The sequence below is a fragment of the Metarhizium robertsii genome (genome assembly GCF_000187425.2).
Source record: "Metarhizium robertsii ARSEF 23 chromosome Unknown MAA_Scf_5, whole genome shotgun sequence".
NCBI classification, from domain to species: Eukaryota; Fungi; Ascomycota; class Sordariomycetes; order Hypocreales; family Clavicipitaceae; genus Metarhizium; species Metarhizium robertsii.
Window position 1 is genome coordinate 1,444,942 of NW_011942193.1, and position 22,258 is coordinate 1,467,199.

The following is a 22,258-nucleotide window of genomic DNA, read 5'->3' on the forward strand; positions in this document are numbered from 1 at the left end:
GAGATCACCAGGGACCGGTTTTGGCTGTTCCAGACCACTAGTAAATAAAGCTGTCTGCAAGGTGGCACGGTGCCACCAGGGCAACCCCCCCGCGATCCCAGCGATCCCAACCATCCCAGCAACCCCAGCCCTTGGGGGAAACAGACTCGTCGCCGTCCACTTTGCCCCGTCGAGAGGCTGAGAGGGCGTCTAAGCATTGGATGGCCAAACCACTCGAATTGCATATTGCATGCAGTCCGACACTCATCGTGGGACACAGACGGCCGGTCCATTCACCCGTGCCGCCCAATTCCGCCATTGCCGACCTTTCCCCCCGACCTCCGACTTGCGGAGCCAGGACATCGTCAATCGCCCATCCATGGTGGTCTCTGCTCTCCGGATACGGAGCACCGCCCTGTCGTGGTTTACCTAAATAGATGCTGTGAGTTGGCGTAATAATAGTAGTACTCCGTACAGAGTACAGAGTACACGCGGTAGGCGGTAGCTAATAAGTTAATTACTACTACTCCGGAGGGAGTCCGCCGCACCCGGACCGAGCACTGCTCGCGACGTGGACATTGTGACATTGCTCGAACAGCAAAATACTATACATACGTGAGCCACCAAGTATTGAACCTCCCAGTTACTGCACTCCACTCTGCCCATCATCGGCATCGGAAAGCTTTCCGAACATGCTCTCCCAAACTACTAGGTTTCACTTTCCAAAGCCAAGCAATCCATGCAACCCAACAGGCGCTTTTAAACATTTAATCACATTCATGTCGCCTATTTGTTGTACATGGCAGACATGGCAGGGTCCGCCCAAGGCCGGAAACGTCCCCATCTAAATACACGCTCGCCATGTCCTACAGTCCGTCATCGCTCCTAGGTTTCGTGAAAACGTGGGAGACAAGGCCGACTAAATTAAAAATCAAAGCATTTCGGAGAAAAAACAGCAAATAGCAATTAGCAAAGCTTTCTTTTGAACCTTTCTTTTCTTGCTCCAAATCTGTCGCATACTGTTCTGAAATTCTCGGTCCATCAAGACGCCATGGCTCCAGGTTTGTGTTTGTCCAGAATTCATTCATCCCCTTTCCCTTTCCCTTTCGCATTCCATTCATCCCCTCTCCTTTCTTCCCTCATCTTAGCAGTCGGCTTACGACTGGCTGCGAGTGGCTCGCTTGCTGGCCTCTCCCTTAGCCTTCTCGGCACCAGTAGCAGTAGCCTGAGCAACCTTGTCCTTGGCCTCCTTGGCCTTGTCCTTGGCAGCGGCTGCAGTGTCCTTGACAGCGGGAGAGGATCCGCCAAGGCCAATGAGACCAGCGACAATGGCAGCGAGAGTCACGATAATGGCACCAATGCCACCAGCAACCTCGGGAACAAACTTGATAGCCTCAACAGGATCATTCTTGGCAATAGTGAAGAAGAGATCGAGCTTCTCCTTGATGTAGTGGACAGGGCCGTCGAGGAACTTGAGATCAGAGGGAGACTTGGGCTTGTCTTCCTCCTTGGGCTTGTCAGCCTCAGCCAGAGCCTTCTCAACGGGGTGCTTGAGTTTGAAAGTCTCGGCAGCCAGCTTCTCGGCATCCTCAATGGAGTGGCCAATGTAGATGTTGTTGAAGAGGATGTCGGGTTGCATGGTCCAGATCTCAAAGCCAATCTAAAGGCAAGTTTAGCAAGTACTCTTTTTGATATATCGAATGCAGCTTGGGTTTACTTACAGCGCCCATGGGTTCAAAGTTGGCCGGGGTCTTGTCCTCGAAGAAGGCAGGATTCTTGATCTTGCGAGGGGCCCAAGGCCCCTTGTAGGCAGGATTGTCAATGAAGGGGGCAGTCCACTTGCCCTTGTAGTCGGGGTTCTTCTTCATGGGTTTGGTCCAAGGGCCACAACCAGAGACATCGGCACACTTGGGGTTAGGGACAGTGGGAGCGATCCAGTCGCCGTCCTCTTCGTCGTCCCAGTCCTCGGGTTTCTGGGCCTCAGGGTCGGGGATGGTGGTGGGCTCCTTCTCAAGCCAGTCCTCAGGAATGGTGGCCTCCTCGTCAACAATCTCAAAGGGGGCGTCCTCGTCCCAGTCCTCGGGCTTCTTAGCCTCAGGATCAGGGATACGTGCCTCGTCAACCCAGGTGTCGGGTTTGGAGTCCTTGGGGTCGTCGATCTCGGCGGGGGGGTTGATGGCGGGAGTGAAGTCCTCGAGGAGAGAACCAGACTTGACCTCCTCACCATTCTGCTTGATAGCATAGGTGTTGTTGGGGTGCACAATCAAAGTGTACAGCTCGGTAGTCTTGACGATCTTGGCGGTAGGGGGAGACGACAGGTGCTTCTCCTCGTACTCGCCAGTCTTGGGGTTCTTGTGGTTGAAGATGAAGTGGACCTTGTTGGTGTGGCCACACTTATCGGGACCAAACATGATGACGTAGGGGGTCGTGTTGCTAAACTCCTCCTGATGAAGAGCCTTGTTGTCGCGGAGCAACTTCATGTAGGCGCCGCCACATTCAAGGCCCTTTTGAAGCTTGACCTCGTACTGAACGACAAGAGTCTTACCCTTGTTGTCAATCTTCTTGGGGAATTTGGCAGAGATGGCGTGGTGGGCAGCCGGATTCTTGACAACAAGGCCTTTATCGCCATCCATGCCCTTGTACTGGTAAGGCTCCTCGACAGCCCACTCGCCGACAAAGGCCCATTCCTCCTCCTCATTGGCAGAACCCTTCATGTCCTTCTTGGCATGAGAAGGCTTCCATCGCTTCTCCCAGTCATCGGTGAACTGCTCGAGGAAGGGAGCTTTCAAGGTGGTGGGCTAGCAAAGCAGGTAGTTAGCTTCTAGATGTTCGGATGAGCTGGCCGGCCTTGACCTGTTGAACAAGTGTCCACATGGGCTACAAGCACCGAGGTGGGCTGCACATGATCTGACGGCAAGCGAGGCGAATGCGTTCAAGGGCAAAGCCGGGGAGGGAGTTTTGTTCATTCTTTGCTTACAGTAAAGGTGGGAAGTTCAGGAACAACAGGAGACTCCTCAGGCTTGTCAGCGTGAGCAGTGCCAGCCAAGATGGCGGCAGAGACAGCCACAGCAGCAGCGTTGAACTTCATGGTATCGACAGAACTCGACCAACGGGTCGGGGGAATGCAGAGACTACGACCAAGAGCGCACAGCGCAAGTCAGTTCAGAATAAAGGCAAGGCAGGAAGACAAGCTCCAGAAAGTGCCAATTGATGCCAATGCCAAGGCTCGAGGAGTGGCTAAGGATTCCAAGAGGAAGTTGAAGAATCGGAAGAGAGGTGAGATGAGTGAAGATCAAGTGGCTCGTGAAGAGGTTTACTTAAGGACAGCAAAGTTGGAGCTGGCAGGGCCTAGGGTGGTTAAGGACACGTCGACTGGTAGAAGCTGCTCGAGCCTGGCAGGGGACAATGAGCCCCAAACTTTTTTGGAGCAGCGCTAGAGTGGGCAAAGTCCAAGTCGGCGGCGCACATGCGCAATGCGGGGGGGGGCGGCCAGACACTAGCTTGGCAGGCACGACGCAGCTAAGCATGACTAATCACGCCTCCACGTAGTTTGCGTGCAGTTTGAAGCTCTCACTCACAAACTCTAACCCACGAGTCATTATTTTAGTATCGACCTACCTACCAAAGTAAATACCTACTTAAGGTAGACAGGCTGTGCCGGCGAAATAAACAGCGTGAAAAGCGAGACTCGGCTTCATTTTCCTTGTTGTTATTTTTTCGGTACAAGACCTTTTCTTTTGCGTATTGGCTTGAATCCTGTGCTATGGCCACTCAATTTCCAAGTGGGATTGAAGAAGAAGAGATTCTGGCCAGGGAAGCGTAGGACTGAATGATAGGGACATATCTCAGTCTTTATGGTTCTTCTTCGCTTCTATTCTTCCACAAGATGAACCATGACATGAGGCATTCTGCATTTCTTACGTGGGTGAGATGTAGTTAGCAGTCGTGATCGCCATCTACTCTTCTCGAGACTATCGCAGCTTATGAGACCGACATTTCGGGACATTGTCCTTGGTATGGTGCTCAGTCATGCAATAGCCAAGTTGCAGTAACTGCACAGGCGACCGAGACGGCCATGGCCAAAGTTCTGCTCCCGGGGCAGCAAAATACCTGCTTGGGCTGATGCCATCCGAATAGCGCATTTCCCCTGCCTCCCAAATAGCAAGGCATTCGAGTTGAAGCATGCTGCAGAATGGAGGTGTCCAAAAATAAATAGAAAAAAATAAAAAAAATAAAAAGCTCAGGCACGCAGGGTTCCAATGCTCACCTTGATTGACTAAGCAACCGGCCACTCACAGCTCAAGATGCCCGAAACCAACCGAACCTCACAACCAAGAGTTATGCGTCGCAGGCTCTTCCAGGCTCTTTGAAGCTTGTCGTCCTAACGTCTCAAAGAAGCCCGCCACTTGTCACAGTCCCAAAATATGACTAGCACCCACATGGTGTTCCCAAAACTCAATTTGTAGACTTGCTTTCGCCGGTCTTCGTGCGCAGGTCGCCCTGTGACCCATGTAAAGGGCCTAGTGGCTAAAAGGAAACTCGACTACACCATAGTAATTACCCTTACAACACGGCAACAATGCAGCACCTAACAAAGGGACAAGTCGCCTGCACTGCCATCCGTTCTTGGGCGCCCCCTCACGTGGTGCGAGGGACTTTGGCAAATGCGGCCAAGGACCCCGGCCGGACATGCGGTCTCCAAGACAGCTTGTCAGTATGTGAGAGTTGAGAGGACACGTAGAGGCAAGTTTGTGACACCTCTTGAATGATTCCTCGACACACTCTTGGCCCTTGCTCCTAGCATGCCTCTGACAACACACAGGGTAGGTAGCCACAGCAAGGAACGATTTGCTTTTTTGGAGCCCGGTTCTCGCGCCAAGTATCGAGGGACCTGCAATGTGTGTACTTGGCCGCACTCCAGTGCTCTCTCAAACTTGCGCCCTCAAACTAAGCTATATGAAGATACCGATGGCGCAGCTAGGAACGGAGCCTATTCCCACCATAGCCCAGAAGATTGCCCCATGCCTTGGTGCTACCGAGTGCCATGACATCAATGGTGATAACTATTCCGTGCGCTCCAGAGCGAAGGTTCGGCCGGTCTGTAGGGTAGCTTTGTCGTGGTGATGTCAGTATCATGACATCTGGGAGGTTGGCCTACCCACCTGTTTAAATAGGTGAGTATCTAGCTAATCGTACAATAAAGGATTACTCCATGCATGATGGACAAGTGCAAATGGTGCTTGGTGCTTGCAATGCTGTCAAGTATACTGGCATTATGTGTGAGCTACCGGTCAGTGACCAAGTAGACAAACTACGTAATATCATGCCAGCACAGCCCAAAAAGCATAGTGGCATACGGAATGAGACTACATGGTACTCAAGTAGGATTGCACTAGTACACAGTAAGGGTGAATGCTGGTGTAACATTCAACTTGTGTCCAGGGACGTATAATTCATGACAAAAACACCAATACTACTAGTACTACTAGTATCTACATCGGCCCGCGCAGCAGCTAATCAGGCAATGGATTGAGTCGCGCCAAGTGCAAGCTGAATCGTCCGTCGACGCAGGTCTTGCCGAGTCTGTTCTCAGCACGAGAGGACAAAGGACTGTGTTGCGAGCCATAGTCGTAGGAAGCGGCGCCATGTACGTGATCTGGCGATAAATGTTGCTCGGCCATGATGAGACCAATGTAATTGCATTGCACATCGCCCATGTCACCAGGCTCAATGCACGTAATAGCCATATCGCACAAAGGTTTAGCTCGCAGCAGAACCGATTATCATGGACCAAATTATTGTTTCATTTTGAACCACATCCAAATTATGGGTATTAACGTCCCCCTCCCCTTACCATGCACACTACATACAATACAAATACAGGTGCGCCCATTACATCCGCATTAATATCGTATTCCAACCAATCTCAGACAACCGAAAGATGTATATCAAAATTGGGATTTACAGAGCAAGAAGGGCGGCAAGGGCACCGACAAAGGCACCAGACGAGCCGAGAGTGAGGCCGGCAGCGGCGCCAGTCTTGGTAGCAGAAGCTCCGGTGCCAGTCTGGGTCCCCGACGCGGATCCCGAGCCAGTGGTCTGGGAGCCAGAAGAACCAGTGCCAGAGGCAGTGCCGGAAGGAGAAGCACCAGCGCCAGTGGCAGTGGCAGTGGGCGTGGCGTCGGAGCCAGATGCAGAACTGCCGTTGCTACCGTTGTTACCGTTGTTACCGGGACTTCCAGTAGGGTTGGGAGTTCCCTCGCTGGAGGCGTAGAAGTTATCCGCGATGCACTTCTGAGCGCAATCACTGTACTTTTGGCTCTGTTCGGGGCTGCCGTCACCCTTGGGGCAGGCCGCAACACACTTGGTGGTGTTTTCGACGTTCTGCTCGTCAGGAGAAGGAACCTGTGGCAATTGCTCCGTCAGCGTATGGTCTAGAAGATGGGCGAGCGACAATCCATTGGCTAGCACAGTGGCGAGATAGATTCACGCAAACACCAAGTGGCCTGCACGCGACCAACTAGTAAAGAAAAGACGATTGAAAAGTCGACTTACAGTGATGCAGTGAGCCTTGCAGTTGACATCACTGGCCGCGCAGGCCTTCAGACACTTGTCGGCAGGTGATTCAGGGGCACTGGCAGAAGTGGTGGCAGAAGGGGCGGCAGAAGGGGTGCCAGACTGAGCGACAGCAACGGCAGCCAGGGCGCCAGAAACGAGGAAGGTGGTGAAACGCATCTTGACAATTGGACTCGAAAGTGTAGAAACTTGGACGGTACTAAGGTTGTGCTGGAGTACTGAAAGGCGAAGCAGCAGAAAGAGCGATTGACCGAAGCGAGAGACTTATAAATGGAGGACACGCGTGTGAGAGAAGAGATCGAAGGGCAAGGGGCAGGTCTCGATTGAGTCACGGGGGAAAGCGAGGTCCTTTATTTACCAGGGGTGACGGGCAGCTGGTGCGGCACGTCCTCCGTATGGGGTACAGGCATGGAGTATCCCATGCCACTGTTTTGTTTGTGCCCACGTATTATGGTGCTGGTGGTCTCGCCTCGCGCCCAAGCACCAGCACAGCTAAGGGCGGCTTGGGCGGCAGCAAGGGGTCAATTGGTGCCGACAGGAACTTTTCCGACAGGGGTATCTGGGGCGACCACACGGCTCGTGCTATTGTTGGGACATGGACAACACGGGCCCAGTTTTGCCAGTTGCCCGTTGCCACCAGCCAAGGCAAGAGGGGCTGCCCGCCGTCTGCCGTCCGTTTGCGCCACTGGCCAATGTGCAAAGTGGCCCCCGCCACTCGAGCACCTCAACCCCGGTCGTTTCTCGTGTCGGCCGTTGCTAGTGCCTGCGGTGGTCCTGGAGGGCCAGGTACTGTATACATGTCGAGGGCCGAGGGCTGGCGCATTTATCCGCATAAACAAGCAACAAGGTCCTAAATTTGGCCGTGAAATGAGCTTATTGGCGCCTGGGGGATCTACAGAGTGATACCATGCTCGTTGTACGGAGTACAGCACGTCGTAACTGTGGTACAACACGCCGTCCTTGTTCAAGTTTTCCTGCCGAGTCTTGCAAGTGGTGCATTGTCAATTACACGATGCCACACAGACAGACGCCCCTGTTCCCTACAATGTACCGAATACGTCTGGACGGAGCAGCCTCATGAGCCGACCTTGGAACCGTCTTGAATATATAATTGGCATTGTGTGAAATCTGGCGCTGCTGTTTTATCATCATGTACGGAGTACTAGATGGTCTGTACACGGTAGTGCTCTTTAACTCTCGTATGTACGTACAGCTCTATTTCCCTTCCCTGGACTATGATTGCGCTCAGCGAGACGGCATGGCCGCATGATGGACTCGGATTGAAATTGAGCTGTCAAGGCGCATCACGTCCCACCACCAGGCCTCCTGGCCTCATGGCAGGTAGCAGCAGCTTCCTCCACACTCAGTGGCGGACGGCTTTGTCTGGTTGCCAAGTTCATGGTCTCGTCCTGTGGAGTCGGCCGATTGTCGTCTCACTCCGAGACAAGACTTGACATTGCAGTGATTCAGTACGGAGTAGGAATTCTGGTTGCCACTCCGGCGCCGAAAACATTGCCTGGCTTGTATGTGATTCATCTCCCCGGGAACAGCGCCAGGCCCATTCCGAAGCATCTCCAGATGTCCTCAGAGAGCACTCGGTCATACTACTACTACGCACTCCGTAGTAGAGGGAGCATGTTGACATGGACGTTGAGTCGTTGATGGGGATGTGCACTGAACAATGCGGCACCTGGCATGCTTGTGACCTCGTCTTTTTTTTCCTTGGCCAACCTTCAGCTCTTTCATGTCCGGGAACTGAGCGCTTGTCCCAGATCACCAATGCGGATGGGGATGATAGGACGCAAGATGTGACATGGGCGCAATGAACAGGCCTGTCAATGGATCCATGCAGTAGTACTGGCCTAGTCTGTTGATTTCGGGTTTAAAGGCGGGAGAGTCGATACATGTGGCACACAGCATATCGAGCATGAAGTTCCACCGAGCGACATCACTGAAAAACGATTGTGTCGTCGAAAATACGAGATTGGGCCTTGCTCGTGTTTCTTTGGTGGTCAGTTGCCCAAGATCTGCGGACCGCTTGCTCAAGATGCTCTCTGGGTAGTAATATCAAGCAAGGGACTGACGGGTATTAGGTAACATTGAAAGCTTGTGTGCTCACCATGGAAGGTTCAACCGTCGCGTTTGTAGCGCGTCCAGATGTCGTGGCTGAGCGTGGCCACCGCCTTAACTCCTTACTCTGTACTCCGTACTTTAAAGTAGCAATATTAATAAAAGACAAAGTCCTTACTTTTTTGTACCCCTAGCAAAAAGGCAATCGTACAAACGGGCCGGGCGCTGCGACAGCTTGAACAGCCGACTGCGGAAAATTCGAGACAATTGCTCGTCAGGTCCCTGTTCTGGAAATGAGGCATGTCGCGTGATGAACTTAAGATAAAATTTATCAATTTTACCGACTACTACTACTAAAATGCGACGCTCGACTGACTGTCCCGAGTCCTGACACCAAGCCTTGACAACATTGGAGGGGCGGGCTGTGACGGGTCAAGCCCGCCAGCCATCCTTGGCCAACCCGCATTGCGAAGACAACCACGAGCATCTACGGACTACTTTTAGAAGCTGCTTCATCAAAGTACGGAGTAGATTCCGCTGAAACTCATGGAGCCATGGTCCAACCGCAGGCTTGTATCCATTGCCCACGTTTCTATCGGTACATGTGCAGAGTAAGAAGAATCAAATAAGAATAAGAATAATCTTACTCCGTAGTAGTAGACTTGACTCTTTGCGTTCCTGGGTATTACCCCGTCCACACACTTCCATGCCACCCCGTTCGTTCATGAAGGCAGGAGCAGAGTCAGCCAGCCAGCCAGCCAGCCAGCCCCACCTGTACTTCACCGTTTGCCCAATTCCTCAAACATCACGGCCTCCAGGAAACTCGCCAATTGTGATGAACTGCTGACCCAGGGGGCCCCTGTACCGAGATTATATCTGAACGGATTTCCCCCAACGGTCAATATGGCAACGCTGCACGACGACAAGAAGGCCCGTCTCGACGACGACGCCGCCGACCAGCTCATCACGTCCGACAACCCAGAGCATCCCGCCAACCTCATCCCCTCGCTGTGCGCCAAGTTCTGGACCCTGGGATGGGTGACGGGCACGGGAGGAGGATGCTCAATCCGCGATGAGTACGTACCAGACCACCACGCCGCCTCCTCATCGCCCATACAGCTAGTCACGTCATACTCACAATGAGGGCCAAACCAGAGACCTCGTCTACATCGCGCCCTCGGGCGTCCAGAAGGAACTCATGAAAAACACAGACATATACGTGCTCTCCCTCTCCGCCCAGGAGCCGACCCTCAAACAGCGCAGCTACCTCCGTTCGCCGCCGTGCTACAAGCCGTCGCAGTGCACGCCCCTCTTCCTGGCCGCCTTCACGCGTCGCAACGCCGGCTGTTGCATCCATACGCACTCGCAGTGGGCTGTCCTCGTCACTCTGCTCCTCGAGGCCCAGGGCCCTGGCCTTGACAAGGTCTTTGAGATCAACAACATCGAGCAGATCAAGGGCTTTGCCAGGGGCACCACCAAGCAGGGCAACCTGGGCTACCATGACACACTGAGGATTCCTGTCATCGAGAACACCCCGCATGAGGAGGATCTGACCGAGTACCTGGAGGAGGCTATGGACAGGTATCCGGATACGTATGCCGTGCTCGTCAGGAGGCATGGGGTTTATGTATGGGGGGATAATGTGCACAAGGCAAAAACTATGTGTGAGAGGTGAGTTTTTTCTTTCTTCTTTTTGACCTCACAAATTTCCCGATATGTTTGCGCAGTGAGGAGGAAAACCAAGACCAAAAATGAAGGATGAAGATACAAAAGCAAGGGCTGACTTTTTTCTAATACACAGTCTGGATTATTTGTTCCAGTTGGCGGTGGAGATGAAGAAGCTGGGTATCCCGTGGATCAGTGATATTGCTCGTGTTGCGCCTGATCGGCCCTGATTGTTCTTGGCTGTGGTGTACTCTGTGGCAAGGGATATATGCATATTTCAACGATTATGAGGCGCATTAAGAATTTAGACCATGGAAGGAGCGCAAAAGTTTAGGAGCTTTCATCTTCAACAGAACGAGGAGTATGGGGAAGATGTCGAATTTTTCTTTTATAATATATGCCCTGTATACCCAGCACTTTACAATTCGTCGCGTTGCGTGTCCGGCTCTGGCTCCCACACCCTCTTCAAAGGATTTCTCGGCCGATCTTCCGGATTCTCATTTTCATCCTCGGCCAGATTCCCCAACTGATCAGCCTCCTCCACAGCCTGAGCAACCCTTTCAATCATAGAATCCTCACCGCCACCCGCATCCCTCTTCTCTCTCACCTGCGCCGTTGGCAAATCCTCTCTAGGCAGACCTTCTACGGAGACCTTGGCATTCTCTCCCACGCCCCCGACTTTCCCGGACTCTCCAGCCCCCCGCGGCATCATAGCACTGCCCGTTTTGGACCCTACTGCAAACACTAGCCGCAGCGGCAACCAAACCAAATACCACATGGGCCCGTATAGAAGCCGCCTGAATAACAACCACGCCCCCGTCACCATCAGCATATACATGGCCGTCTGCAAATACCATGTATCGCTCTTCTGTGACCGTAGCAAAGTCCCCAGCAAGTCCTTTGAACTGGCAAGCATGCTACCCATGGTGGTATATGATTCATCGAGCTTTTTCAGCGTGGCAGAAGACTCGGTAAGAGTCTGGTGTGCATACTCGCTGCGGAAGAGCTCTGCAGCGATGAGGTCGTGCGTGCGGCGAAGCGCATTGGTGACGTTGCTGCTCGCGCCGACGGTTCGCCGTTCGTCTTGACTAAGATTGGAGTGTTGGTGGTGCTGCTGGACGTATCGTTGGGGCCGGGGCACGGGCGCAGGCGCGGGTGCTTCTTCGGCTTCGGGCTGGGGGATATCTGGCTCGGAGACGGGCAGGGAGTAGGACTGGACGAGGAGTTGGCGTTCTAGTTTTTGCGCCTTGGCCAGGGCTTCTCGCGCTGCGAGTCGTGCTTTTCGAAAGTCGCCTCGGCAGCTGTTTGGTCAGCATGGAGAGAAAGAGAGAGAGAGAGTAAAAGGGTAAAAATTACTTGACTAGTTCGGCCCCAAGCCGTTCAACACCATCCCTTAATATCGTCTTGTCGTCACCATCTGGCCGAACGAACTTGACTTCTTCCCGGAGGAGTTCTTGCTCTTCCAGGCCATTTCGTAGTAATAGACTGATTTCTGCGCTCAACTCGCCGCTTATGCTGCTTTCTTCGTCTGTCCCTTGGGGCACGGAGCCGGGTTGGAAATCGAGATGGGCGAGCCGGTCGATCAACTCCCTTAGCTGGGTTGTGGTCTCCTGCAGAGCGGTAAACCGCTCTTGCAAAGCTGCTAGGGGCATTCTCGGGGCCTTGGTGGGAAGACGTCCTCTTCTGCGTATATTTGGGGATTGCAGGACTAGAATTACTGCCACCTAGACTCAACTGGTTTATAGTCTCAAGACACCATGGCAGCTTTCGGGAACTGCACATGTGGGGCTGTGACGTGGTACGTTTGGGCTGATTGGCGCATTGGTTTTCGAGCTTCAGCATCGCGACGTCTGGCAGTTCAGGACTCTTGCGTGACAAATTCACCGACTTACCAAAACTGGCAACTTGGTACAAAATACCCGAGATTGAGATTTAAATTGTTACATTCGATATTTATCTATATGATTTTCCGAGAATGGTATAATACCAAAGATGTACGGAGTACCAAACTGGGAACTAATTTCGCACAGGCGCCATCCCTTCAGCTCATAGACGCATCACGCAAAAGTGAAGAACAAAACGGCACACGATACCAAAACATCAGACACAATATCAAGGCATTAAAATTTCCCATTCAACTACCAAGCTATCCAAGCCCAGCCCAAACTCAAAAACCATCCCAATGATTCATCAACTCCTCCCCCAACCCCGTCACCACCAGCCCAGACCAAGCCCAGGCACCAAAGTTAGCATCATCCTACCACTGCAAAGGCGCAACATACCTAGATGAAAAAAAGGTGAAGCATCGCCCTCCAGGAAGAATAATCGGAATCGAATCATGGCTTTTCGCCACGCCACGCATCGCACTCAAGTGTCAACACACAATCTGCGCAGCAGCTTCCCAGAGGAGACGACCAAAAAAACCCCCCCAAAAGAGGGCTCTGGCGACCCTGATATTTCTGATGCCAACTGCGGACGTCGATTGACGCCGAGCCCTCACGGGCAGGCCCGTCCTTCTCGTTAAAAAGAGCGACCGCGGCAAAACAAGTTTCCAAGTTTTCAATGTAGAGGCTTCTCCGAATTTCTCACATGCAAAGTATCTTTCTACCATTCCACAGGGGGGGCAGAAATTTGAGATTTTTCTCCCCCTCCAAATCTACACATGGTAGATTGTAGGGGAAAATCTCCGTTTGTCAGCATGGAAGCGTGGCGTTTCCCAGAGGGCGATGCTTGAGGAAAAAAAGAAAAAAAGGAAAAGAAGAAGCCAAGCGAGCAACTTTTATTCCACGTCGCTGCGGGACCTCGATAAGCTTTTTTTTTGCGCAGAGCAAAAACGTCCAGTTACCACGTGACGTGGAGCCGCAGCGCACTCAACTCGCCCGACGAACCAGCCGACAGGTTCACACTTCTGGGATGGGATCAAGGCGCCAATTGAGCCTCAATCGCCATTTCTTTCCTCCCGCCTGGTCCGGTCGCTCCGCGCGGTGCGCCCCGTCGTCGAGATGATTACAAAATTCGTGACCGAGATTACGGCCAAGTTCAACCCGTTTTCGGCATGCGCAAAACCCGCCCGACTGTTCCTCACGTTTCTGCCTCCTAATGCCCGTGCCAGCGGCACGTCGATAACTACAACTCTTCTTCCTCGAAATTCGACCGAGGCAAGCTCGTTAAGAGTCAAGTTCAGTATGCGGCCTGTTTGATGTGTGATGTAGGGCCAACGAAAACGCTGACAATCTGCAGAGGACGGCAAGGAGCTCAACTTCGACTGCGGAAAGATGAACATCAAGGGACTTGTTGAAGAAGTGAACCGGCACTCTCGCCAGCTGCAAAAGGCAGCCGATTTAACGGATTAAACATGTGTTATAATACTAGCCTACTGTCTGCATTTGCGGCGTTTTTGTGTTACAATGGGGCCTACCGAGATGCTGCCCAAATCGCAGGTCTACGCGTGTACAATGAATAGATTTGCTAAAAGCAGAAGACTTTTTGTATACTCTTTATGGGGGGTTGCTATGCAGCCTGACTACTCTTTGTTATATTCATGATACGCATAAATTATTCTGCGCCCCCCACGCATGCTGTATGTTTAAGCTGAGTTACCGCTGATGAAGTACCACTTCTCAGAGGTGGGATCGACTGCCGCAGGAGGGAGCTCCTCGTGAGGCTTCACTTCGGGAGGTGTAGCCCTGTAGTCACCCTTGCCCACAAGTGTAGTGTTGGTGCTGGAACACGTGTCAGTACAATGGCTACAAAAAATACGCTTTTCTGGTGTCTTACATCTTGATCTTATCGGCAGCCTTCTCTCTCTGGCCTTGTCGGGGTTCCGTCTTGCCATCGAGGAGGCGGCTCCAGGCCTTGTGGCACTCCTTAATAATATCATTGGCAAATCTTCAACATTATGTTAGCATGCAACTAGTAGTCTTGACCGTGTAGGATGGACAGTACTCTTTGTTCTTGGTCTCGCCAGTGAAAGCGAACTGGTTCTCAGGTTTGCCGTGAGGGATCTTGTAGATGCGGAACCATTCGTTAGTGGCACGCAGAAGACCGGGCAGCTTGGACTCGATATCTTCGGCGGTGTTGAGTTCAGGAGCCAGGGGGTCGTTGACGTCGATGACAATAACTTTCCAGTCCGTCTCACCTTCGTCGAGAAGGGCCATGATACCGAGAACCTTGACCTGCTTGACCTGTCCGGTATAACCAACTTGCTCGCCGATCTCGCAAACGTCAAGAGGGTCGTTGTCACCATAGGCCGCGGTGTGTTGGTCTTCATGCGCGGGGTCCTCCCATGTCTGAGGAAGAGGGTCAGTTACCAAAGTCATAACAAGACAATATGCTGGCCAATGCAATGTAACTTACTTGGGGGAAGGCACCGTAGTTCCACAGGTAGCCCCTGTGGGGGAAACAGTTGCGGACAAATCGAAGGCTGCCTCCCTTGTCTTTGTCCTGCACGATTGGGTTGAGCTCCTGTCCCTTGGAGATCTGGTTGAGACGAGTGATGGTTAGCAAGACTGTTTCCCCTTCGTTTTGAGCGGAGGCGCAATGGCCATCAATGTTATTTGCGTGCAGGAAAAATCGGGGCCGTTGCCAACTTCTCTGTCAAGCAAACAGAGCTTCAAAACAGACACACAAGTAAAAAGTGACTCATACATACCTCAAGCTTGGCATTGGTCCATCGGGGAATCTCAACAATCATGTTGAGAATGCCTTTCTCCTTGTCGGCATACAGGGGGATATCGTGAAAGGGGGAGATGACCTTGCTGCTGACTTTGGCTCCCTTCTGGTGAACCTGCTGCTCGATGTAGAGCTTGAATTCCGGGGAGTTGAGGGCCCCATTCTTGCGAACGGCGTAGCTGACTTCGGAAGCCATTTTGGGAGACGTGAATGAGGCAGAGGATGGTGATGACGATGAGGAAGGTGTAGAGGAGAGAGATTGGGTAGCAGAGCCCGACAGGTGACGAGCAATTTGCGCAGTTCGTTGTGACGAGACAATGGATGAGGTGATTCGGTGGGATGGAAAAAGAGGGGGCGGGGCTTGCAGACCCATAGCCATAATCCTAGTAGGGAACCTCGCAGATGGCGAGGCAGAGATAGCAGCGACGGAGGGCGAGGCTGTGGCAGCAGCCCTCTGTACATGCACCGTTTGCCGCGGGCCCGACGGCGCTGAGAGCGCTGCACCGGCGGTTGCCCCTGGTTCTGGTCGACACCTGGCCAGAGTCGCTGTTAGCAGCGTCGGCGATTGCTGGCCTTGCCGTTTGACCGAAGTCGATGTTGTTGACCTTGTGCCCGGTCCGGTTCGCGATGCTGTGTCTGACCCAACAATGTCGTGATTGGCCCGGCTCAACAGCTGCAACAGACTCTGCAGACGCCGCGGGTCTTGGAGTCGAAATCCACGTTGGGAGAGCATCAATTGGGCTTGTTTGTTCTGCGTTGGGCAAAAGGGGGCGTGCCAGTCTTTAATTGCCTCGCAGTCTGGTCTGGTTGGGCTGGCGTGCGCGGATCCGGGAGAGTGGGAATGAGCACTTCAAAACCGAGGTTATTTTCACTCGATGCTTCTGCACGGCTAGACACTAGGCGGTGGTTGTTTAGCGGTTTGGCCGTCGGAGTTGCGACGAAATTGAGGCTCGGGCAAGCACGGGAGCGACATCGGATTGACCACATGCAGACATCTTACGGAGCAGGGGCCACCGACACGGAACAGGGGGTCAACGGTCTGGCGGGCCAAATGCCGTTCTAGCCCGCCCTGGCGTCACCTCGCCTCTTTCTATTGCGCCATGTGCCGTTGACGAGTTTACTCTTCTTGTTTGTAATGTTGCGTGACTGTGTACGGAGTACGGAGTATATTTCGTCTCCTGGGAAGCATACGCATCCCATTGTACGGAGTATGGATTCTCGCAACGCCCGCGATGCGCCTGCCACCGCCCACAACATCATCACCGGGCCTCAGTAGCACGAAGCCTTACGGCAGCATTGTGCCTACGCATTCCAAAATTGGTTTGTTTGTTTGCCCCCAGCGTGAACTGCACACAATAACTACATCATTCTTGGTGACGCAACATTACCGCCCGACCACCAGCCAGTTACTCATCGGTTGTAATATTGGGCGGACGACCTCGAGGTTTCACGACTCTGGTCTGGCACACCAGCGCTGGATAGGCCAGGTTCCAGATTATGTAGCTTTGTAAGCTCGAATTCATATAGACAGCGGCATGTTGAAGGACATGGCACTCTGTATCTCATATGCAGACGCTTTATTATGTCGGATACTCCTCATCTGCGCTTCTTCACCTTGTGTGTCGGCAAGTTGTCGAGCCACGGTTCGCCTTCCTTTAACCATTTGAATTGAGATGACATCAATCGAACATAAGCTGTAACAAAAGAAGATTTGCCGAGGTAGACCATTTATTGGACACTAGGCTGCATTACTCGATACATAGCACACCCAGTACAACCTACATCACAGAGCAGACCCTTGTAGCAGGCATCACAAGAAGCACCAGAATTCCCAAACCCAATAAAAAAACAGAGTCATACCAACCTGATAAGCAGTAATCGTTTCAAAAGTTATACAAATCGTTAAGCCGACCCCAGAATCTTCGTTCCAGCCTCAGTCTCCTTTGCGCCATCATCCGCCTCAACGTCGAGAGCTGGTTGCTTCTCTTTTGCAGGGGAAGTCTCCTCAACTGGGGCATCATACGGTTCGACCTCCGGTCGCCAGTCTCGAAGGTCATCCTCGCAGTCGTTGAGGATCTGACGAGCCTGGCTACTCTCGGTGTAGTTGGGCCGAGTGTCACCCGGAATCACCGGTGTATCGTCGAGAAGAGATAAGAGACGGCGTCCGTGCTTGGCAAGGATGATCTGCTTCTCTGCTCGCTCGATGGTGGCAAGAAATTCGGCATCATAAGCCTCCTTGAGCTTCTGACGAGTCTATTCAGTGCATTAGAAGCCTTTTTCCAGACAGTGCCACATGGGCTATCCTAATGGCGCACTCACAATGTTGCTCAATTGGGCTTCGGCAACCAAATTCTCGGCTTCAGCACGGACAAGCTCCTGCTCCAGGACAACCAGTCTAGCACTCTCGGGCTCCTTCATCTTGAGCTTCGCAATCTCGTCGGCAATCTTGGCCTTGCCATCACGGCTAGGCTGGACGCTCTTCTCCGTGTTACGGATGGACTTGAGACGTCCACGAGAGTCGTCCAACGCATGGGCATAGGTGTCTTCCTGCTCGCCAATCTCGCTCAAAACCACACCAACCTTGTCAGAAATGTCGCTAATGGCGTCGTCGCCAGTCTGTTCTCCCCACTCAGACAGTTGAGTAGCAATGTTGATGCGCTCACGACCAGCGGCTTCGTGAGCGTTAATCAGGTTATTCTCGGACTTGATGAGCTTGAACAGCTTGCGTGACAGCTCGGGCTGAGCCTGGCCGCGGAGGGAGCTGAAGGAGAAGCTGGGAAGCTGGCTGCCGGAGCTGGAGCCTTTGCCGGACTTGCCTCCAGAGCGGATAGAAAGCGCGCGATTCCTGTGGGTGGGAGGACTGTTAGTTACCGATTCGCCAGAGTGGTAGCGCAGGTAGGCTGGACCAAGATGCATGAAGGAGCCGTCGAAGCTTGATCGCGACATGATGAAAGGATGGCAGTGTCACTGGAACGCAAAAACTAAAGCTGTCTGCTATGGCCCGCGTGGTGTTGTAGGACGCGGCATCGTCGGAGTCACTTACATAGCGGCGGCTTCGGGGTATCTTTGGGTTCGAGGCAACTGCGGTGACGAAGTAGAGGCAGGTACGCTGTCTGTTGCTTGCGAATATGATTATATGTCAGCTCAAGCTCACAGTGCTCACCAAGCTCTCCGAGAAGCCTATCCTGCCTCCTCAACTTGAGGCAACTCTCCGCCAAGCTCCGATAGAAGATGTATAGACACACGTACAATCAGCGTCGAGTAGTTTGTGCGTTAGCTTAGATCCTAGCAAGCTGCGCGAGATGACAAGCCAGGGATCCCAGTAATAAAACAGCAAATCCCGGGTATACGAAGCGCGAAAGGAAGGAGCGGAGTGTCAGCCAAGCCCAGCGGAGCGAGAGGCGCAAGTAGGGTTTTAAGAGGAAGGGAACTGGAACGGTGATGCAAGTTTGTGTCAGGTGTCGGGCAAACAGGCTGAACAAAGCACTAGTTTAATTTTTTTTCACTGAAGGGAAACAACTGAACGAGACACAAGCCGTCGAAATAAATCTACGGACTATTATTCTGGCCTGTACAGACGCCAAGAGGCAAAGGGTGTCTTGGAAAGCTTCCTCAACTGTGGGATGAAGCCTTGCTCGTGGTGACGGGATTGATGCGCCATGATGTCATTCACTGGGAGGATGCGAATGACGGGCACGGGCTCAACTGAGACTGGAGCACTACGCAGTATTTGCAGCGACCAACAGCACTTCAGCTGATCCCGATGTCCAGTCCCCACCCCGCCGACACCAGGACATCGGACATCGGACATGGAGCCTCCAGCCGCCAGCCACTGGCTGCGAGTGGATTGACCTTTAATGCCCAAATGCCTTGACAGCGCCAGGCCACCGATGACCACCGCTTCACCAGGTTCAGGTGCTTGTCAGATGCCAAGATTCGAGCTTTAATGCATGCCCCGGCTTAGGTCGTCTTGCCATGACGTCTTCAATGTTCCTTCTTTTCATCCACCGCGGTCCCCCTCGTCTCGTTACCGGCCAGCAAATCAGTTACGTTCGCATCATAACCCAGGTCTCATCCGTAGTTCAAAATAAAAATAAATAGCTCGTTATAACATCTGCTACAGAGTTAGAAGCCAGAGTTGCCTAAAAGCCCGCCAACACCGCCCTTCCATCTAAATCAAGATACAATCCCAAACAGAAACCACCCATTAGATTCTTGCGCCATCCCACTCATACCTCTTCGTCACTCATCGTCCTACAGCTAAGCCAAGGCACTTCCCATGGCTTCCAGCCTTCCAGCCTTCCAGCACCGGCCTATCCGGGCGCATTAGGTCACATTGGGCCATCGTGGAGAAACTCGGCAATCACCACCTTGTTCAGCCCGCCGGCAATCAACACCTCTAGGCCTAGTACCGCGTTCTCTCGTAAACAACGGTCCCTCCGGGCGGAGGTCGATAATGCGACCCGCTTACCCGCGGACTAGTCTGGTACGACTCCCGCATGACGCTTGTGTAGCTCGCCCTGGGTGAATGGTGATGGTGATGGTGGTGGCCGTGGTGGTGGTGCCGTCGAGGGGGAACGATTTCCTCCTTGTAGTAGTATCTGGTCTTTGGTTCGCCCCAGAAACACATTTTGGACTGGTTTGCTTTGCTTTGAATGATCCCAGATCGAAGGAGGCGTGGATAAGCCGTCGCGCGATGGAGCTCTGTGGCCTGTGAATCAGACGAAGCCGTGGGCAAAGTGAGCGTGGTGACGGGGCCTGAAATCAATCGAGAGAGAGGGAATCAAGGCTCTCTTTATACAAGAAGACTCATTGCCCCGTTATGGCTGTGACGCACCACGCAGTCAGCATGTTTGATGCTTGGGAACCCTTGTTGTGAAACCCCTGCCATGTGGTGGGCGCATCCCTCGCCATTGCCGTCATTGCTCAATGCATTACGATGCATTGCCCGGTGCCTCCACTTGTTGGTCGTCGAATGGCGGCTATTACCAGCTTTTCTTGTGAAGGGTGAAGTGAGGCTGGATTTGGGCCTTATTGTGAGACTGCTGATGGTAGGACTGATGAGCCATTTGATGACGTGATGGCTTGCAACTCTCTACTTGCGTACCTATATGGCTAGGTGGAATCAATCGCCTTGAATAGTGAACGGAGTCCCATGCTCTGTAAAGCCTAGCAGCCTAGGTATAAGACCAGTCACCATAGTTCTCTCACACAAGTGCCATCATCCTGGTTGAAAATCTATCGTGCAGATTCGTATCTTGGAACGCCCGTATGGTACATTTTTTACTGTTACCCCCCATGACACCTCCTAACTGTAATATCTATCCACTCCTTCCATGAAATTCTCTTTATTTCTTGGTAAACCCAACCTCCACCTGACCAACTGCCCAGGCAGCTGCGTACACAGCCATCATGCTAGCAAACACAATAAAAGGCTTTCGCAGAGTATCAAACGTTGAAGTCTCGTATGAAATGATGACATCGCGGTCGCGGAATTCGTCAACCAAGTTCTGTGCCTTGATTATCACTGAGGTGCGGCCCAGGGTGTCGAGGTAAGTCTTGTGAACGCTGACTGAAGTCTTGACAATGGACGATTCGGGGATACCAGTGTAATACTTGACATTGCTGCATACATCGTTAGTGCTGCTGGCTTCCGACATGATGGCTTTGGGGCGTATGGCTTACCGAGCTCCCTCAGGCAGAACCACGCGGATGATAACCTGTCCATACTCAACACCTTCAGCCTGCTTGGGCCCCTCGAGGAAAGGAACCTTCAGGACATAGCCACCAGCTGCAGTCTTGCGGAGAAGGTTGGCAGCATCCGAGTTCCAGCCAATGGTGAAGGGATAGTTCCAGCCACCGAAGAGAGGGTACCGGGGCTTGAGCTCCAGCAATGCTTCGCGTTTGTTGCTTCTAAACTTGGACGTTGAAACGTTGCCAATGACATCGGTAAAGTACGGATCAACGCTACCGACCTGCAGAGGGACACGTAGCTCCTTCAGGGCTGAAGAGGCAGGACTGAAGAAGGCGGACTGTGCATATTTGACTCGGTTAAAAGGTGACGACAAATTGGCACCCCGGTGGTGCAAGGCATATCGCTCCTCGAAGGCGATGTTACCACCCCAGTGGCTGACTTCGATATCGCGCTCTAGGGTGGAAACATGGGTGACGGGCTTGGTGAACTCGAATCGAACCTCGGCAGGGGAAATGGCTCCAGCAGGCTTCTCACCGAAGGGACCATAAATGAGCTTGGCACCCTGCTTCTGCGGGAGCTCCTCCTTGCCTTCGGTGATCTTGGTATAGTCGGGAATTGTGGATGACGCAGCCTTGACCTCGGTCTTTTGCTTCAAGGTAGGATAGGCGGATGGCGCATAGACGGAGAAATCGTGGACGAGATATTGCTTCTCGTCCTGCGCAATGGAGGCGGGAAGGGGTCTGTAAGCCTTCAGGTTGTAGAAGGATATGCCGAGGGTTTGTTGACCACCGGCCTTGAGAGGGGTTGGGAGATGAATACGATAGTACTGAGCATCACTGAGGGATTGGAGCCAGTGATTAGCTCTCGTAGGATATAATAACACACTGGCAAGTAGTCGACAAACCTGTTGGGGTCATATTCAACGGCTTCAGAAACAAACGGACCAGCGTTTGCATTCTTCCGGTCCTTTACTTCGAAGCCACCAACGCGAGCAATTTGTTCCGCGGTGAATGGTAGATAGTATTCGCTTTGAGGCTCATTGGACACGTTTTCTATGAGAACATTAATCTGTTCCTTGGCGTAGTTCTTTTCCAAGGAAATGATGTGGACTAAGTTGGCATTTCTGAAGACCTGGGGCGGCTTGAACTGCGCAGGCTGTGAATTCTTGGAAGAGGAGGCGGCGGTAGCGGCGAGGGCGCTGGAGGCGACGACCAGCAACGCTGATGCAATCGATAATGGCTTCATTTTGACAAATGAATGGAAAGGGCACTCATTGAGTTGCGCGTGCGCCCGGTTATGCTGCTGTGAAGGTCCAAGAATGATGTCGCTCGGATTCTTAAGAGACACCTTGACGCAAGCTCCTTTCCAAACGGCATACGTTTCCTGAGCTTGCAGCTTGGGAGCCAATCATGAACGAGAGGTGGGTCACTTTGCATTGTTTGTCCGCCAGGGCGAAGGCGAAGGTGACGGGCGACTTGGGCCAGCGAGCAAAGATACGCAGATTCAGCGGGTGGCAGGCGAATCACAAATGCCGTGTTTAGGATATTTGAAAGCAAGAGTAATTGGTGTACTGCAAATTCTAGACGCAACGCCTACAGTGGG

The 22,258-nt window shown here is 52.7% G+C and overlaps 8 protein-coding genes across 8 annotated transcripts; 2 read left to right on the top strand and 6 right to left on the bottom strand.

Annotated features, from left to right (window-relative positions):
* Nucleotides 1-1,135: 1,135 nt before the first annotated feature.
* On the bottom strand, nt 1,136-3,067 carry MAA_04217 (calreticulin; the record flags this gene model as incomplete). The annotated part of the gene is made up of 3 exons (XM_007822215.1): nt 1,136-1,639; nt 1,701-2,777; nt 2,957-3,067. 3 exons carry the CDS (start codon nt 3,065-3,067, stop codon nt 1,136-1,138), a joined length of 1,692 nt encoding a protein of 563 aa, XP_007820406.1.
* A 2,873-nt stretch (nt 3,068-5,940) lies between these two features.
* On the bottom strand, nt 5,941-6,714 carry MAA_04216 (uncharacterized protein; the record flags this gene model as incomplete). The annotated part of the gene is made up of 2 exons (XM_007822214.1): nt 5,941-6,384; nt 6,535-6,714. 2 exons carry the CDS (start codon nt 6,712-6,714, stop codon nt 5,941-5,943), a joined length of 624 nt encoding a protein of 207 aa, XP_007820405.1.
* Nucleotides 6,715-9,528: 2,814 nt separating this feature from the next.
* Nucleotides 9,529-10,520, top strand: MAA_04215 (methylthioribulose-1-phosphate dehydratase; the record flags this gene model as incomplete). Its single annotated transcript, XM_007822213.1, has 3 exons — nt 9,529-9,701; nt 9,781-10,296; nt 10,427-10,520. The coding sequence occupies 3 exons, from the start codon at nt 9,529-9,531 to the stop codon at nt 10,518-10,520; spliced, it is 783 nt and encodes a 260-aa protein (XP_007820404.1).
* A 188-nt stretch (nt 10,521-10,708) lies between these two features.
* MAA_04214 (Sec20 domain protein) lies at nt 10,709-11,942 on the bottom strand (the record flags this gene model as incomplete). Its single annotated transcript, XM_007822212.1, has 2 exons — nt 10,709-11,591; nt 11,647-11,942. 2 exons carry the CDS (start codon nt 11,940-11,942, stop codon nt 10,709-10,711), a joined length of 1,179 nt encoding a protein of 392 aa, XP_007820403.1.
* A 1,350-nt stretch (nt 11,943-13,292) lies between these two features.
* MAA_04213 (mitochondrial ribosomal protein L44) lies at nt 13,293-13,643 on the top strand (the record flags this gene model as incomplete). Its single annotated transcript, XM_007822211.1, has 2 exons — nt 13,293-13,473; nt 13,531-13,643. The coding sequence occupies 2 exons, from the start codon at nt 13,293-13,295 to the stop codon at nt 13,641-13,643; spliced, it is 294 nt and encodes a 97-aa protein (XP_007820402.1).
* Nucleotides 13,644-13,876: 233 nt separating this feature from the next.
* On the bottom strand, nt 13,877-15,157 carry MAA_04212 (Inorganic pyrophosphatase; the record flags this gene model as incomplete). Its single annotated transcript, XM_007822210.2, has 5 exons — nt 13,877-14,012; nt 14,068-14,178; nt 14,236-14,579; nt 14,647-14,769; nt 14,942-15,157. The coding sequence occupies 5 exons, from the start codon at nt 15,155-15,157 to the stop codon at nt 13,877-13,879; spliced, it is 930 nt and encodes a 309-aa protein (XP_007820401.2).
* Nucleotides 15,158-16,863: 1,706 nt separating this feature from the next.
* MAA_04211 (sphingolipid long chain base-responsive protein PIL1) lies at nt 16,864-17,907 on the bottom strand (the record flags this gene model as incomplete). Its single annotated transcript, XM_007822209.1, has 2 exons — nt 16,864-17,214; nt 17,281-17,907. The coding sequence occupies 2 exons, from the start codon at nt 17,905-17,907 to the stop codon at nt 16,864-16,866; spliced, it is 978 nt and encodes a 325-aa protein (XP_007820400.1).
* Nucleotides 17,908-20,309: 2,402 nt separating this feature from the next.
* Nucleotides 20,310-21,901, bottom strand: MAA_04210 (oligosaccharyltransferase alpha subunit; the record flags this gene model as incomplete). Its single annotated transcript, XM_007822208.1, has 3 exons — nt 20,310-20,586; nt 20,647-21,492; nt 21,561-21,901. 3 exons carry the CDS (start codon nt 21,899-21,901, stop codon nt 20,310-20,312), a joined length of 1,464 nt encoding a protein of 487 aa, XP_007820399.1.
* Nucleotides 21,902-22,258: the final 357 nt, after the last annotated feature.